Here is a 14,192-nt window from a genome sequence, read left to right on the forward strand (position 1 = left end):
GGAGCAGGCTCAGCGACCGCCGCCATTTTGTGCAGTCGCTGGGAAGGCAGGGAGACGCCTAAACCGTGGCACCGCCCGGTTTGAGCGTGACCAGACCTCCCCGCTGTACTAACAACCCCGATTCTCTGTGTTTTGCTCCCGTCTCCGACGAGAGAGGCGGCGACGGTGGCGTCTGCGACGGGAGACAGCGCGTCGGAGCGAGAGAGCGCCGCGCCTGCCGCCGCCCCAACAGCGGAGGCGCCGCCGCCATCGGTCGTCACTAGACCGGAGCCACAGGCCATCCCTAGCTCGGCCATTCGTGCCCCGCTCCCAGATCTTTATCCGTTTGGGACCATGCGCGGAGGCGGCTTTGGGGACCGGGACCGGGATCGGGACCGTGGAGGGTAAGGGGAAGGTGCGGGCGGGGGGCGGGGTAGCCCGCGACGTACAATGGCTGCCGTGCTCGGGCCTCTGGCTCGGCCGAGCGCCTCTACGAACCGCCGTAGTGGCTCGGAGGTGGCAGGCCAGCCTTGTCGCCTCGCTTGACCGATCATTTGGTCCCCGCAAGCCGCAGTGTTTGTATGGGAAGAACCCGCATGCTCAAGTCTAGAAAAAGCGACCTCGAGGTGGTTTCCTTTCCGTTATGTCTCCAACCATTCCGTTTAGAGGGACTAGAGTCGAAAAGGTCTTTTATGATTCTAAGCCAGATTTTACTCCCATTCGGTCATATTTTGGTTAATTGGAAACACATTGGAATGGGAGGTGCTGGGGCTGCTTTTAAAAGATCGAAATTGGGAGAGCCAGGAGGTCAGGTGACATTTTTATTTATTGCCTTTTATAGATCCAGTTATATTGCAGAACTAACTTTGAGGCCTAAGCTAGGAAGTTTTTTATAAATTACCACAGGAAACTTAGTATTGTGCTACTAGAAAAATTTTTGAATGTGCCTGCCCAGGAGTCAATAGTCAAAAAACTTTATGCCAACGTTGTTCGTGATACTTAGATACCGGAAACAGTTCACGTCTAAATAAACTCTAGGTGATTTTTTTTTTTTAAATTTGGATACAGTAAAGTCTTGGCTGGTCGTGGTGATACACTCCCCTAATCTTAGCACTCAAGCAGTAGAAACAGGTAGATCTCTTGAGTTCCAGGCTAGCCTGGTCCAAGACAGCCAGAGCTACATAGTGAGATCCTCCCTCGAATGGGGAAAATCTTTAGAAATAACAAAGCTATTGAAACCAAGAGACGTTCTTGAGGTGGCGCATCCCAGTGTTTCCAGCACCAGAGGCTGAGGCAGGAGCTTGGTGACTCCTGGCCTTGCTCTTGTGTCAAAGCAAGGGAACGGTTTTCAAGGTTAGTTGTAGAAAGAAAGAAAATTCAGTTAGAATAAACCTTGTACAGGAATCTTAATTTTAGAAGCTTTCTTTCTAGATCGTTACAGTAATCAAGCAATGTTAACTGGGCCATGATGGCATGTGCCTTTAATTCCAGTACTTGGGAGGCAGAGGCAGGTGAATCTCTTGAGTTCAAGGCCAGACTGGTCTACAGAGTGAGTTCCAGGACAGCCAGAGCTGCACAGAGAAACCCTGTCTGAAAACCAGCAGAAATCAAGCAGTGCCGCATCACATCAGGAACACCGGGAGCATGTTGGGAGCCACGCTAAAGTCGTTTGACTGAGGCTAAAAGTCTCTTCAAAACTGGGTTGGATAATTTTTGCAAGACTGAAAAAAACCTGGCTTTCTAGTTCTTGTAGAGTGTTTCAGACTTGTGTTTGATTTGCAAGTGGGGTGGAGTGGCCAACTCAGAAGGCCTTTTTCTCTGATATTGAGCTGAAAACCTGGGGCCTTTTAAAGGTGTGGATGAGTGTTCTTGGCTGTATATATTTTTCTGTTGTGTTGGTTCAGCAATGGTATTAATAAATTACCCCAATTCTGCCTACTGAATGTACATATCCAGTGAATCCCAGTAAAATTTCTTACCATAAATCTGTCTGTTGGCCTAGAATGTGCCATGTTTCAGTGTAGACAACCATGCTTTTTCTGTCTAACAGAAGACGGTTTTAGGTTGTAGGTTTTGTCCCACCACTCCCCAAACTGGCTGGTCTTGAAATTGAAATTCCTCAAAGTAGTTACTATTGAATTTTCTCTAATTCTGTAGTGTTTTACAAGGAATAAGGAAATGAGATTTTAAAATGCTCTGTTTGTGTATCAAAGTCCTGTGCTTTTACACAGAGTAAGGCAAATAAAGGTGATATTTGTTCTAGGAACAGTTAGCTTCTAATTTCATACATTTTAGGTTTGGCAAGTGGCCATATCCATATTCTTGAACCAAGACTTAATTTTAAATCTATTTGAAGGGGGGGTTTGTTTTGGTACTGCAGTCTCATAGTCCAGATAGGCCTTGAACTCTGATCTTGCCACCACCTTTCCAAGTGCTAAAGATTGCACACTTTCAGCATTGTATCTGGCTTTGAATTTTATTGAGCGAAATACCTTAACCTACGTCAACATTGTTTCTTCTGTAACTTAGTATTATTTGAGCATGGTGTGGTAGCTCACACTTGTAATTCCAGTGTTTAGGAGGCTGAGGCAGGAGGATTTCTGTGAGTTAGGGTAAATGAGGTTCAGCCTCAAAACGAGTTATATTTGGGGAAGAAAAAGGAGATGCAAAATAAAGTATATCGATGTAAAATAAAGATGAAGGCTAGCGAGGAAAGGATTAAAACCCTTTATTCTGCTTCTTTTGAACAAACTAAAGGTGAGTACTAGTTCCTGGTGTCCCTTTAGTGTACAGATTAGCTGGGAAGTGCTTGTCTCAGCAAGCGGGGAAGCTGGCCAAGAAGCTGTTGCAGTTTTGAGGGACTTGCTTAAAGTATGTGTGTTTTTCTCCATGTCCACAATCTTGTTCTTACAGTTTAAGAGAGTATCTTCTTTGAAACCTGTTTCTGTTTTGTGCCATGCAGAATCTCCAGTACCACTTTAAAAAACTGCACTGGGTATGTAGTTGGTAGGTAGCCAATGATTTTGCCAAATGGATAAAATTAGTAGTAGTGCTGTTCTCTGCATAGAGAACTAAGATGCAGAGAAGTAAAGTGTGCTCCCAGATTACATAGTAAGTTTCAGAAGGAAATAGAGCTCAATCCTTGTCTGTTTCCATAATCTCTGCTCTTACCCCTGAGATTGATTCTAAGATGAACTCAGATGAACCGTCTCTGGAAAGGGCTTTCCAGGAGCCATCTCTTCACATACTTCTGTCTCATGAGACAGCTACTAATGAATCAGTATTTTCTGGTGTCTCTAGGTTTGGAGCAAGAGGTGGTAGTGGCCTTCCCCCAAAGAAATTTGGTAATCCTGGAGAGCGTTTACGGAAAAAGAAGTGGGATTTGAGTGAACTCCCAAAATTTGAGAAGAATTTTTATGTGGAGCATCCAGAAGTAGCAAGACTGACTCCGGTAAGAAAGGGATGTGAGTGAGCATTTAAAACAGATTCATCCAGGTGGTTATACTTTATTTTGTATTAGGTCAGACCATAACAGCCCTTGCTGTGCTAGAACTTCCTGTTATAGACTAGGCTGGCAGCTAAGCTGGCCTCAGACTCAGAAATCTACCTGCATCTGAGTGCTGGGATTAAAGAAGTGTACCAGCATGGCTGGCTTGCCATTGTTTTGTTTAATTTTTATGTGATACAACTATTTTATTACTGGGCAGTGGTGGTCCACATCTTTAATCCCAGCACCTGGAAGGCAGAGGCAGGCGGATCTCTGAGTTCAAGACCAGCCTGGTCTACAAAGCGGTCCAGGGCAGCCAGGACTGTTAACACAAAGAACCCCTTAAAGCCAAAAAAAACTGTTCTGTGTGTGACATGGTCTCATTATGTAGTTCTAGGCTAGCCTTTAACTTTCTATCCTGCTACTTCAGCTCATAGGTGCCAGGGTTATAGGCATGGGCAGGCAAACCTGGTTTGTGATATTCTTTGGTCAAAACCTGAGCTTTGTCCATGAAGGCAATTTCTCAACCATTGAGCTGATTTTCTTTTAGCAGTACCGTGCTCAAACCTAGCACCGTATGCATGTAAAGCTTAAACTCTACTATTCACCTATATTCTCGTAAAATTAGTTTTTAAGATAAATTAACATTGTATGTTTGTGTTCTTTTAACCACCTGATAGTGTATTCTACCCAGAAAATAATTGCTTGTCAAGAAAGAGCTTTTGGCTCAAGTTACAGATAGTCTCTTCCTAGTTCTAGTTTTATGTAGAATAGAAGTTAATTATTTGTAGTAGACTGTTTAAGTAACCCTGGCTGGTCTAATTGTTTTTAGATAAGGTTAGTCATGTGCATCCCAAACTTGAATTCATGTAAAAATATTAATATTTATCATGTGTGATAATAAAGCTTTTAAGTTGAGAAGAACTTTTACTGTCTTCCCCCTTCCCCAAAGTATGAGGTTGATGAACTCCGTCGAAAGAAAGAGATCACAGTGAGAGGAGGCGATGTCTGTCCCAAGCCTGTCTTCGCCTTCCATCATGCGAACTTCCCACGTAAGTGCTTTAATCCTGCATTAAGTGGTAGGTTGCTTAAAAGTTTTTTTTTTAAGGCTCAGAATTTTGTTGAAAAGATAAATAGAAGCCTTTTTTTTTAAAAAAAAGAAAAGATAATATATAGGCAGTGATGGGCTCATGCCTTTAATCTCAGCACTTGGCAGGCAGAACTCTGAGTTTGAGACTAACCTGGTCTACAGAGTAAAGTAAGTTCCAGGACAGCACAGAGAAACCCTGTATCAGAAAACCAAAAAAAAGGAAAAAAAAAGAAAAGATAGTAGCTTAGTGGCCAGTCAGGTGGCTCAGTGGTGAGAGTGTTTGGACCACCTAAGTCAGCCTTTGGAACCCAGATAAACGTGGAAGGAGAAAACCAACTGCATGAAGCTCTCCTCCAACCACCACACACTCACTCGGGCACATCACATATTCAAACAATAATAAAGTTAAAAGTTTCTTGGGTTTTTATTTTTCATGACAAAGTCTCACTGTATAGATCAGGCTGGCCTGAAACTCAAGAGATCACTTGCCCCTGCCTCCCAAGTGCTGGGATTAAAGGTAGGTACCACTACACCTGGTTTTAAATAGTAATTTAAGTGAGTTTTCAATTTTTTAAAAACATGAAGGCTACTAGTATTAATAACTACTATGTTAATAAATAGTTATTAATACTTGCTTTTTTTAAAAGATTATTTGTGTAGGGTGAGGTTCCTGAGAGGTCAGAAGACAGCATCAGATTTCCTGAAGTTGGAATTACACACAGTTCACAGTTCTGATATGGGTGTTGGGAATCAAACTTGGGTCTTCTCTAAGAACAAAAAGTACTCTTAACAGCTGAGCCATCTCCTCAGCTTTGGTGGGTTTTTTTTTTCTTTCTTTCTTTCTTTCCAAGATAGGGTATCTGTGTCACAACATGTGTCCTGGAACTTGTTTTGTAGACCAGGCTAGCTTCAAACTCAACAAAGATCCACTTGCCTCCCAAGTGCTGGGATCAAAGGAGTGCACCACCACCCGGCTTCTTTTTTCTTTTCAGTGCCAAAACTTGTACCAATATTTTACCCCTTCATTTTGTAAGGCAGCAGAATATCACTTCTAGGATACAGTACGAACTTTGGGAACAGTAAATGATGCATGGGCCTGTGCTATTAGGTTTGTTAGAATAGTAATTCACAAAGGTAGTAGTGAACTGGCAAGAAATTGGGTTTAAAGTTCTTGTTAAGTCTAAGTAAGTCTTATCTTCAGTAACTGCTACTCTAGATCTCGTGTGTGCCCTTAGCTTTACTAGTAAAAGTAGTAATGCGTTCATTTTTTTTCAGAGTATGTAATGGATGTGTTGATGGATCAGCATTTTACAGAACCAACTCCCATTCAGTGCCAGGGATTTCCTTTGGCTCTTAGTGGCCGGGATATGGTTGGCATTGCACAGACTGGTTCTGGGAAGACATTGGCGGTAGGTACCACGTCTTTGACATTGTAGTAACTTATTTTGTTATCCTAGTTGTCTTAGATTTTTCTTGGGTGTCATCCCCCCTACACGCACACCCTGAGACAAGGTTTCTCTTTGTAATCCCTGCTGTTTTGGGACCAGGGTGGCCTCCAGCCAAAAAACTGCCTGCCTCTGCCACCTCCCAAGTGCTGGGATTAAAGTCATGCGCCACCATGCCCACCCAGCTCACGTTTTCTCAATTTTTAAACTCATAGTTAAAATACTATGTGCAAGCCAGGATGGTGGGACATACCCTTTAATCCCAGCACTAGAGAGGCAGAAGCCAGCAGATTGGGCTCTGAGTTGGAGGCCAGTTTGGTCTATGCAGTGAGTTCCAGGAAACCAGAGCCAAAACATAAAATACTACTATGAACAATATTTCAAATGGAGGTTTGCATTGTACTTGAGTGTGGTGATTTTTCTCCCTTTCTGTTAGGGCATTGTTAGTTACTGATTTAAATTGGAACCATTGAGATAATGGCTTGAGTTTGTATGACATTGTTGATTCTCATTCTTCCTCAGTATTTGCTGCCTGCAATTGTTCATATAAACCACCAGCCATACTTGGAAAGAGGAGATGGCCCAATTGTAAGTGTATTACAGTTTGTAAATTTTCTTGGTTTTTTGTTTTGTTGTGTTGTGTTTTTTGAGACAGGGTTTCTCTGTGTAACAGTTCTAGCTGTCCTGGAACTCACTTTGTAGACCAGGCTGGCCTCGAACTCGCTTAAGATCCACCTGTCTCTGCCTCCAAGTGCTGGCATTAAAGGTGTGTACTACCATTGTCCAGCCCAGTTTATAATTTTTAAGAATTAAAAATTCACACGGTGTGCTCTCATGTTCTTTCTCCTGCCTTCCTGAGAGCCACCTGGGAATGCTCTGCTTTACATTGGCCTATTTGTTAAGTCGGGGTTTATGTGTCTGCTCACCCTGTGGGTGGGTGTGGGCCTGGAGTTACAGTTGTTATCTGCAATGTGGTTGTTAGGATTGCACCCAAGTCCTGAAAAGGGCCAGTGCTATTTATTAACCCCTGAATTGTCTAATTGTCTCTTCGCCCCTGCCCTGCCCTATCATTTGGAATTAAATGACTGAATTTGAGGCATTCTTTCTCTTTTCTGTTTGAGGTTCTATATATCTAACTTGTGCCCTTGTGTGTGTTAGGCAAATAAATACCCACCCTTGAGCTCTATCTCCCTGAACTTAGTCTTTGAACCAGCCTTTTTTTTTTTTTTTAAATGTATTTCCTTCCGGTGCCCTTTTTATTTATTTATTGTGTATACAATATTCTGTCTGTGTGTCTGCCTGCAAGCCAGAAGAGGGCATCACATCTCATTTCAGATGGTTGTGAGTCACCATATGGTTGCTGGGAATTGAACTCAGGATCTTTGGAAGAGCAGGCAGTGCTCTTAACCGCTGAGCCATCTCTCCAATCCTGAACCAGTCTTTGTAGCACATTTAAGTACAAGTTTTTCTGTTTGTTTGTTTTTTGTTTTGTACTGGGGGTTGAATTTAGGGCCCAGTGCGTGCTAGGTAAATATTCAACCACTGGGCTATATCAGCAGCCTTCAAACACAATTTGAATTACTCATTTTTGTTAGTTTTGGTTAGTAATTTTTATTTAGGAGTGGATTCTGTAGAAGTCAGGAGTCAACTTGTTAGGGTCGGTTTCCACCACACCACGTGGGTCTCTGATCAGCTTTTTATTTTTAACATGGACTAGGCTGGCTTTGAACTCAGAGGTCATTCTTCCTCTGCTTCCTGTGCTGGGATTAAAGGTGTGCACCACCATGCAAGCATCTTCTCCAGTCATTATCGTCTTCCCTATTTTTTTTTAAGTAGTTTTTTGTTTGTTTTGTTTTTGTTTTTCAAGGTAGGGTTTCTCTGTAGCTTTGGAGCCTGTCCTGGAACTTGATCTGTAGATCGGGATGGTCTCGAACTCAACAGAGATCTGCCTGCCTCTGCCTTCCAGGTGCTGGGGTTAAAAGCGTGCACCACCACCCAGTCAAGTAATTTTTTTTTTTTAAATTTATGTCCATTGGTGCTTTGCCTACATGTATGTCTGTGTGAGTGAGAATGTCAAATTCTTCCGAACTAGAGTTACAGTTATGAGCTGCCATGTGAGTGCAGGGAATTGAACTAGGGTCCTCTGGGAGAACCACAGCCAGTGTTTTTAATCCCTGAGCCATTTTCTAAGCTCAACTTTAATCTGTATTTCTACTGATATTTAAAATTTTGTTTAATGGATGTCCCCACCCTACCCAGAGAAGGTTTCTCTGTAACGGCCCTGGCTGTCCCTGAACTTGTTTTGTACTAGTCTGGTCTCAGTCCCACTCACAGAGGTCTGCCTGACACATCAATATTTTTTAAGCTGATCTTTCATCTTGTAAGGTTAAAAGTTGGTAGTACAAATCTGGGTGTGATGGTGCAATGTCTTCAATCCTAGCCTGGGTAGTGGAAAAGTGAGGATCAGAAGGAACTTCAAGGTCATCTTCAGCTACATAGTTAAAGGCCAGAGAGAGTCTATAGAAGACCCTCTTTTGTTTTTCAAAGTAGATAATAAAAGGTGTTAATCAACCTGAGGTGGTCTTTATACTTTATGTAATGATAATGCATCAGAGTAAGCATGGGGAAGATGTTGGTATCATTTCTAAGTTATATTTGCTCATAATCCAATGTGCCCCACTGCTCAAATAACTTTGTGCTAAATTGGACCATAAAGGGAAAATTAGACTACCTTTTGGTTTTTAGGGTTGTTTGGGTGTTTTTGTTAAACTTGGGTTGGCTGTCTCAAGTTTATTTGCTTCTCCCCTCCCCTTATTTCAGTGCCTAGTGCTGGCTCCTACCAGAGAACTTGCTCAGCAGGTGCAGCAGGTGGCTGATGATTATGGAAAGTGTTCTAGGTTGAAGAGTACATGCATTTATGGAGGGGCTCCTAAAGGTCCCCAGATTCGAGACTTGGAAAGAGGTAAAAAAAAAAAATTATCCTTGCAAATTTCTGTAAATGAAATTGGACAATATCGGCGAATCAATCCCACACCAGTTATGTTTTAAGGGGTTATTTATTTTGGGGGGTAAAACTTACATACACCATAAACCGTCAGGAAGGGAGCCTAGTCGCAGGAGCCAGGAGCAAGCACCGGAACCAAGAGCAGGAACCAAGAAGGCCTGATCCGGATATGCTTCTCTTTTTAAAAGAGAAATATACCATGCCCCAGTGGGCTGGTATTTCAGCAGCTATTGGCTGACGGAGCGGAAGTCGCTCCCCGCTGCACTGTGGGCTGGTATTTCAGCGACTATTGGTTGAGGCAGCGAAAGTTACTCCCACAACAGGACAAGTTTCCTGTTAGAAAATTCAGTATTTTTAATCATGTAGAAATTCTTGGAATGCAGTTGTATTAACAACTCTGCAGAGGGAAGCTAGAGTCTTAACCTGCTCTTTGTGAAGTTCTCCTTACATCATGTTCTTCAGATACTATGTATGTTTAGCAACTGCTGAACGTCAAATGCAGCCACCAGAGCTGGTGTGTCATGGTTTCTGTGTAGGCAGTTTATAAAAAGTTGTGGTGTTTTTTTTTTTTTTTTTTTTGCTTTGCAGGTGTTGAGATTTGCATAGCCACTCCTGGTCGCCTAATAGATTTTCTGGAATCAGGAAAGACAAATCTTCGCCGATGTACTTACCTGGTGTTGGATGAGGCTGACCGAATGCTTGATATGGGCTTTGAGCCCCAGATCCGTAAAATTGTGGACCAAATCAGGGTTCGTAAAGCTGATACTTCATTATATTCATACCTGTTCAACTGTCATGGTTCCTTAGTCTAAAGGAAAACCTTCATTTCTTGACAGCCTGACCGGCAGACACTGATGTGGAGTGCAACCTGGCCAAAGGAAGTAAGGCAGCTTGCAGAGGACTTCCTGCGTGATTACACCCAGATCAATGTGGGCAATCTGGAGTTGAGTGCCAACCATAACATCCTGCAGATTGTGGATGTCTGTATGGAAAGTGAAAAAGATCACAAGTATGAAAGGAGACTTTGTTATCCTGTTTTGATAGAATATTGGAATTGGTTGATTTTTGTTGTTGTTGTTGTTTTGTTGTTTTTTTTTTTTAAGATAGAGCTGCACTAGATGTCCTAACATTGCATTTAAACTCATGATCCTTCAGAATGCTAGAATTACTGCTCTACTGTACCATAGCTGAAAAGGCCAGGATTTTTTTGAGGTTGGAAACATTGTTGTTTTGTTTTGTTTCGTTTTGTTTTTTGAGATAGGGTTTCTCGGTAGCTTTGGAGCTTATCCTGGAACTAGCTCTTGTAGACCAGGTTGGCCTCGAACTCACAGAGATCTCTCTGCTTCCTGGGTGTTGGGGATTTGAATAGTTAGGCTTCTGTATAGTTAGGCTTCTGTCTCATTGCCTCCATTTCTCATTTTTGAGTAGGAATAATATCAAATACATCAGACCTGCTTGAATCTAGTGTGAGTGAATTAGTTGGAATTCAGTTTTTTTTTTTAAATATTTATTTATTTTATTATATATACAATATTCTGTCTGTGTGTATGTCTGCAGGCCAGAAGAGGGCACCAGACCTCTTTACAGATGGTTGTGAGCCACCATGTGGTTGCTGGGATTTGAACTCGGGACCTTTGGAAGAGCAGGCAATGCTCTTAACCACTGAGCCATCTCTCCAGCCCAATTCAGTTTTATTTTGTGTATGTGAAACAGGATCTCATGTGTCCTTCGTAGGCCTGGACCTTGAGGAATAAAACAAGATTGCTTAGAGCTTTTGCCTCCCATGTACTGTGATTTTGGGCATATGCCACCACACTGTTTAGGTGTTGCTGAGGATTGAACCCAGGGCATCATGCTTGCTGGGCGAATACTATAACCACAGTGGATTAGTTTTTGTTGTTTTCATGCACTGTACTCAGATCCCTAGGGGTGGAATTATAGATGGTTGCCAGACACCATAGTGGATGCCCAAAGCTAGTGTCAGTCCTCTCTGTAAGAGCAGCAGGACTTTTAATCTCTTCAGATCCTGAAAAGTTATTTCTTAAAAATATAGATGTATGCGTTTAAGTGCCGGTGAACAAGCCAAGCGTGTTAGCACTTTATACCAGTGCTATAGAGGCTTAAGATTTTTTTTGTGTTCTGTTTTTTTGAGACGGTTATACCAGTGCTTCACAGGCAGGCAGACCGATTTAAGATTTGTGTTTTGTTTTTTGAGATTGTTTTTCTAGTTTGTGTAGCTTTGGAGTCGGTCCTAGAACTCCTTCTGTAGACCATGCTGGCCTTGAATTCACAAAAATCTGCCTGCCTTTCTCTCCCGGATTACAGGTATATGCTGCTACTGCCTAGTGTATCTCTTTACGTTTGAGGGCAGCCTGGTCTACAGAGTTGAGTTCCAGGACAGCCAGGGCAACACTGAGAAGCCCTGTTGTATTGAAAAACAAAATCCAAAAAAGTTAGGTCTGAGGGGTTTTTTTCTTTTTGGAAGAGAAGATTCCTGTTATGTAACTAAGGTTGACCCTTGGATTCTCCATCCTGCTTCAGCTTCCTTAGTGATACTGGAACTGTAGGCATGTGCCACCACACTCCAAGCTTTGGGAGTTAATAGCATCTGTGTGGATGATAAAGAACTTTACTGTATGAGACTGCATTGTTGGTCTTGTCTTCAGATTGATCCAACTGATGGAGGAAATCATGGCAGAAAAGGAAAATAAGACTATAATATTTGTGGAGACAAAGAGACGCTGTGATGACCTCACTCGAAGGATGCGTAGAGATGGGTGAGTACAGCAACTAGAGAGCATTATACCAGCAGTTTTCAACCTCTAGGTTACAATATATGTGAAGGGAGGGTGGGCAGACGACCCTTCCATCCTGGTCATATATCTGATATCATGCATGCCAGATATTTACATTATGATTCATAACAATAGCAAAATTGCAGTTAGTGAAGTAACAACAAAATGATTTTATGATTGGGGTCACCACAGGGACTGTATTAAAGGGTTTTTTAATTATTTATTGAAAATTTCCACCTCCTCCCTGCCTCCCTTTTCCCTCCCCCTTCACACCTCCCCCTCCCTCTCTAGTCTTAAGAGCAGTCAGGGTTCCCTGCCCTGTGGGAAGTCCAAAGTCCTACCCCCTCCATCCAGGTCTATAAAGGTGAGCATCCAAACAAACCAGGCTCCCACAAAGTCAGTCCATGCAGCAAAATAAAAACCCAGTGCCATTGTCATTGGCCTCTCAGTCAGCCTTCATTGCCAGCCACATTCAGAGTGTCCATTTTGATCACAAGCTCCATCACTCCCAGTCCAGCTGACCTTGGTGAGCTCCCATTAGATCAGTCTCACCGTCTCAGTGGGTGAACGCACCCCTCGTGATCCTGACTTCCTTGCTCATGTTCTCCCTTCTTCTGCTCCTCATAAGGGTTGTATTGTTAAAGAAGGTTGAGAACCACTGCTATGCTAGGGCCTTTACATGTGTGTATTTTAGCATAATGTGTAATTGTGTAAATGTATAAATAAGCACAGTCTTCTATTATGTAGCTTAAAGAACTTGATCAACATTATGTACTAATACTTGTGTAAAGATTTCTAATATATAATATTCTTCTGATAGTTGGCCAGCTATGTGTATCCATGGAGACAAGAGTCAACCAGAAAGAGATTGGGTACTTAATGGTAAGAATAAGACTAAGTATTTTCTTTTGAGATAGGATCTCACTGTGTCATTCAGTCTTTGAGCTCATAGAAATCCACCTGCCTCTGCCTCCTAGCTCAGTAAAGTTTTTTTGACACATGTTATACCCTCTGCCCTATTTATAAAGAACTAGATAATAGAATATTTTGACTTTGTACATCAAATAATGGTTTGAATGATTTCTACGCAAAAACAGATGGTCATAGATAGTTTTACAGACATGGCCTGGCTGCGTTCCCTATACTAGATTTTATTTGTAGATCAAAGTCCAACTTGCCCTACTTTAGCTAATTGAACCCTGGGCATTTTCAGTACATCTCTAGAGTTCTTTAAAGCTTATAATAATATATATAATTTTTTTTTCCCAAATACAAAGGGGCTGGAGAGATGACTCAGGCATGGTGGTGCACGCCTTTAACCCTAGCACTTGGGAGGCAAAGGCAGGTGGATCTCAGTGAGTTTGAGGCCAACCTGGTCAACAAAGCAAGTTCCAGGGTTTCAGGCCAGCTAGAGCTGTTAAACAAGAGAAGCCCTGTCTTTAAGTAAAATAAAAAAGACCCACATGCTGCTCTTCGGAGGACTTGGGTTGAGTGCCTCACAAACACCTGTAATTCTAGCCACAAAGAGATTCTATGCCTCTGGCTTCTGAGCACCTACATTCATAGACACACAGTTTTTAAAAATATTAGTTAAAGTGGGTATGGTATAAACTGTTAAGAAGGTTTACAAAGCCAACATTATGAATGGCACGTATATTGGCTGGGTGGAGAGAATGATTTTTCTTCAGTCTATGTCTTTTATGGATGTTCTTTATATCCTTGGTTCCCTAACTTGGTACCTGTTTTTCTTTTTTCTTCAGAGTTCCGATCTGGAAAGGCTCCTATACTCATTGCCACAGATGTAGCCTCCCGTGGGCTAGGTTTGTATAGATAGGTGTATGTCGGTGGTTTGTGTATCTTTTGTTTTGAAAATTTTTTTGTCATGTGAAATTTAGAGTTGTATGTATATAAGTTTAGTCAAAAGAGTATAAGTATTTACCCCCCCCCCTTGTAAATTTTTTTGACCTTTGTGGGTTTAATTTTTTTATTATTATTTTGGGTTTTCTGCGGTCATCCCACCCACCCCTCTTTTATTTCCAAAGTCTCATCCGGCCCCTAATAAACAGGCTTTGGTCTGCAGCAAGGCCTAGGCATGATTACTAAATTACAGGGAGAGGAGATAATTCATTTTACAGCTTAATTTCTTTTTGTTTTTGTTCAGTTTTCTGGCTGGATAGAAGGAGCCTAATGAAACCTAGCTAACAAAAACTGGTTTCTTTAGTTTTTGCCTTATGCTAGTTTGTCTATTATAGATACAAGCAAAGAGGCTACTTCCATGAACATTTACTAAAAGTTTGATTACTCTGTACTATAACGACATTCTTTTTTTAAAAGTCTGCATTGCCTGGTGTTATTTCAGTAAAATAGTGGGCAATTCTCCCCTCTTCTTACC

The 14,192-nt window shown here is 42.0% G+C and overlaps 1 protein-coding gene across 2 annotated transcripts in view; it reads left to right on the plus strand.

Moving 5' to 3' along the window:
• Ddx17 (DEAD-box helicase 17) overlaps positions 1 to 14,192 on the plus strand; it is a 21,919-nt gene continuing 7,727 nt past the window's right edge. The window contains exons 1-11 of one of the 2 annotated variants that reach the window (XM_048454779.3): positions 1 to 383; positions 3,280 to 3,430; positions 4,419 to 4,518; positions 5,832 to 5,965; positions 6,524 to 6,589; positions 8,822 to 8,963; positions 9,594 to 9,754; positions 9,842 to 10,014; positions 11,672 to 11,782; positions 12,621 to 12,682; positions 13,561 to 13,620. In XM_048454779.3, coding sequence (XP_048310736.1) covers positions 334 to 383; positions 3,280 to 3,430; positions 4,419 to 4,518; positions 5,832 to 5,965; positions 6,524 to 6,589; positions 8,822 to 8,963; positions 9,594 to 9,754; positions 9,842 to 10,014; positions 11,672 to 11,782; positions 12,621 to 12,682; positions 13,561 to 13,620 — 1,210 coding nt within the window. In that variant the 5' untranslated portion in view covers positions 1 to 333. The remainder of the gene's footprint in view (positions 384 to 3,279; positions 3,431 to 4,418; positions 4,519 to 5,831; positions 5,966 to 6,523; positions 6,590 to 8,821; positions 8,964 to 9,593; positions 9,755 to 9,841; positions 10,015 to 11,671; positions 11,783 to 12,620; positions 12,683 to 13,560; positions 13,621 to 14,192) is intronic. The other variant, XM_048454777.3, reaches the window with a different exon arrangement.

Source organism: Myodes glareolus, chromosome 19, assembly GCF_982192425.1.
Source record: "Myodes glareolus chromosome 19, mMyoGla1.1, whole genome shotgun sequence".
Taxonomy (NCBI): Eukaryota; Metazoa; Chordata; class Mammalia; order Rodentia; family Cricetidae; genus Myodes; species Myodes glareolus.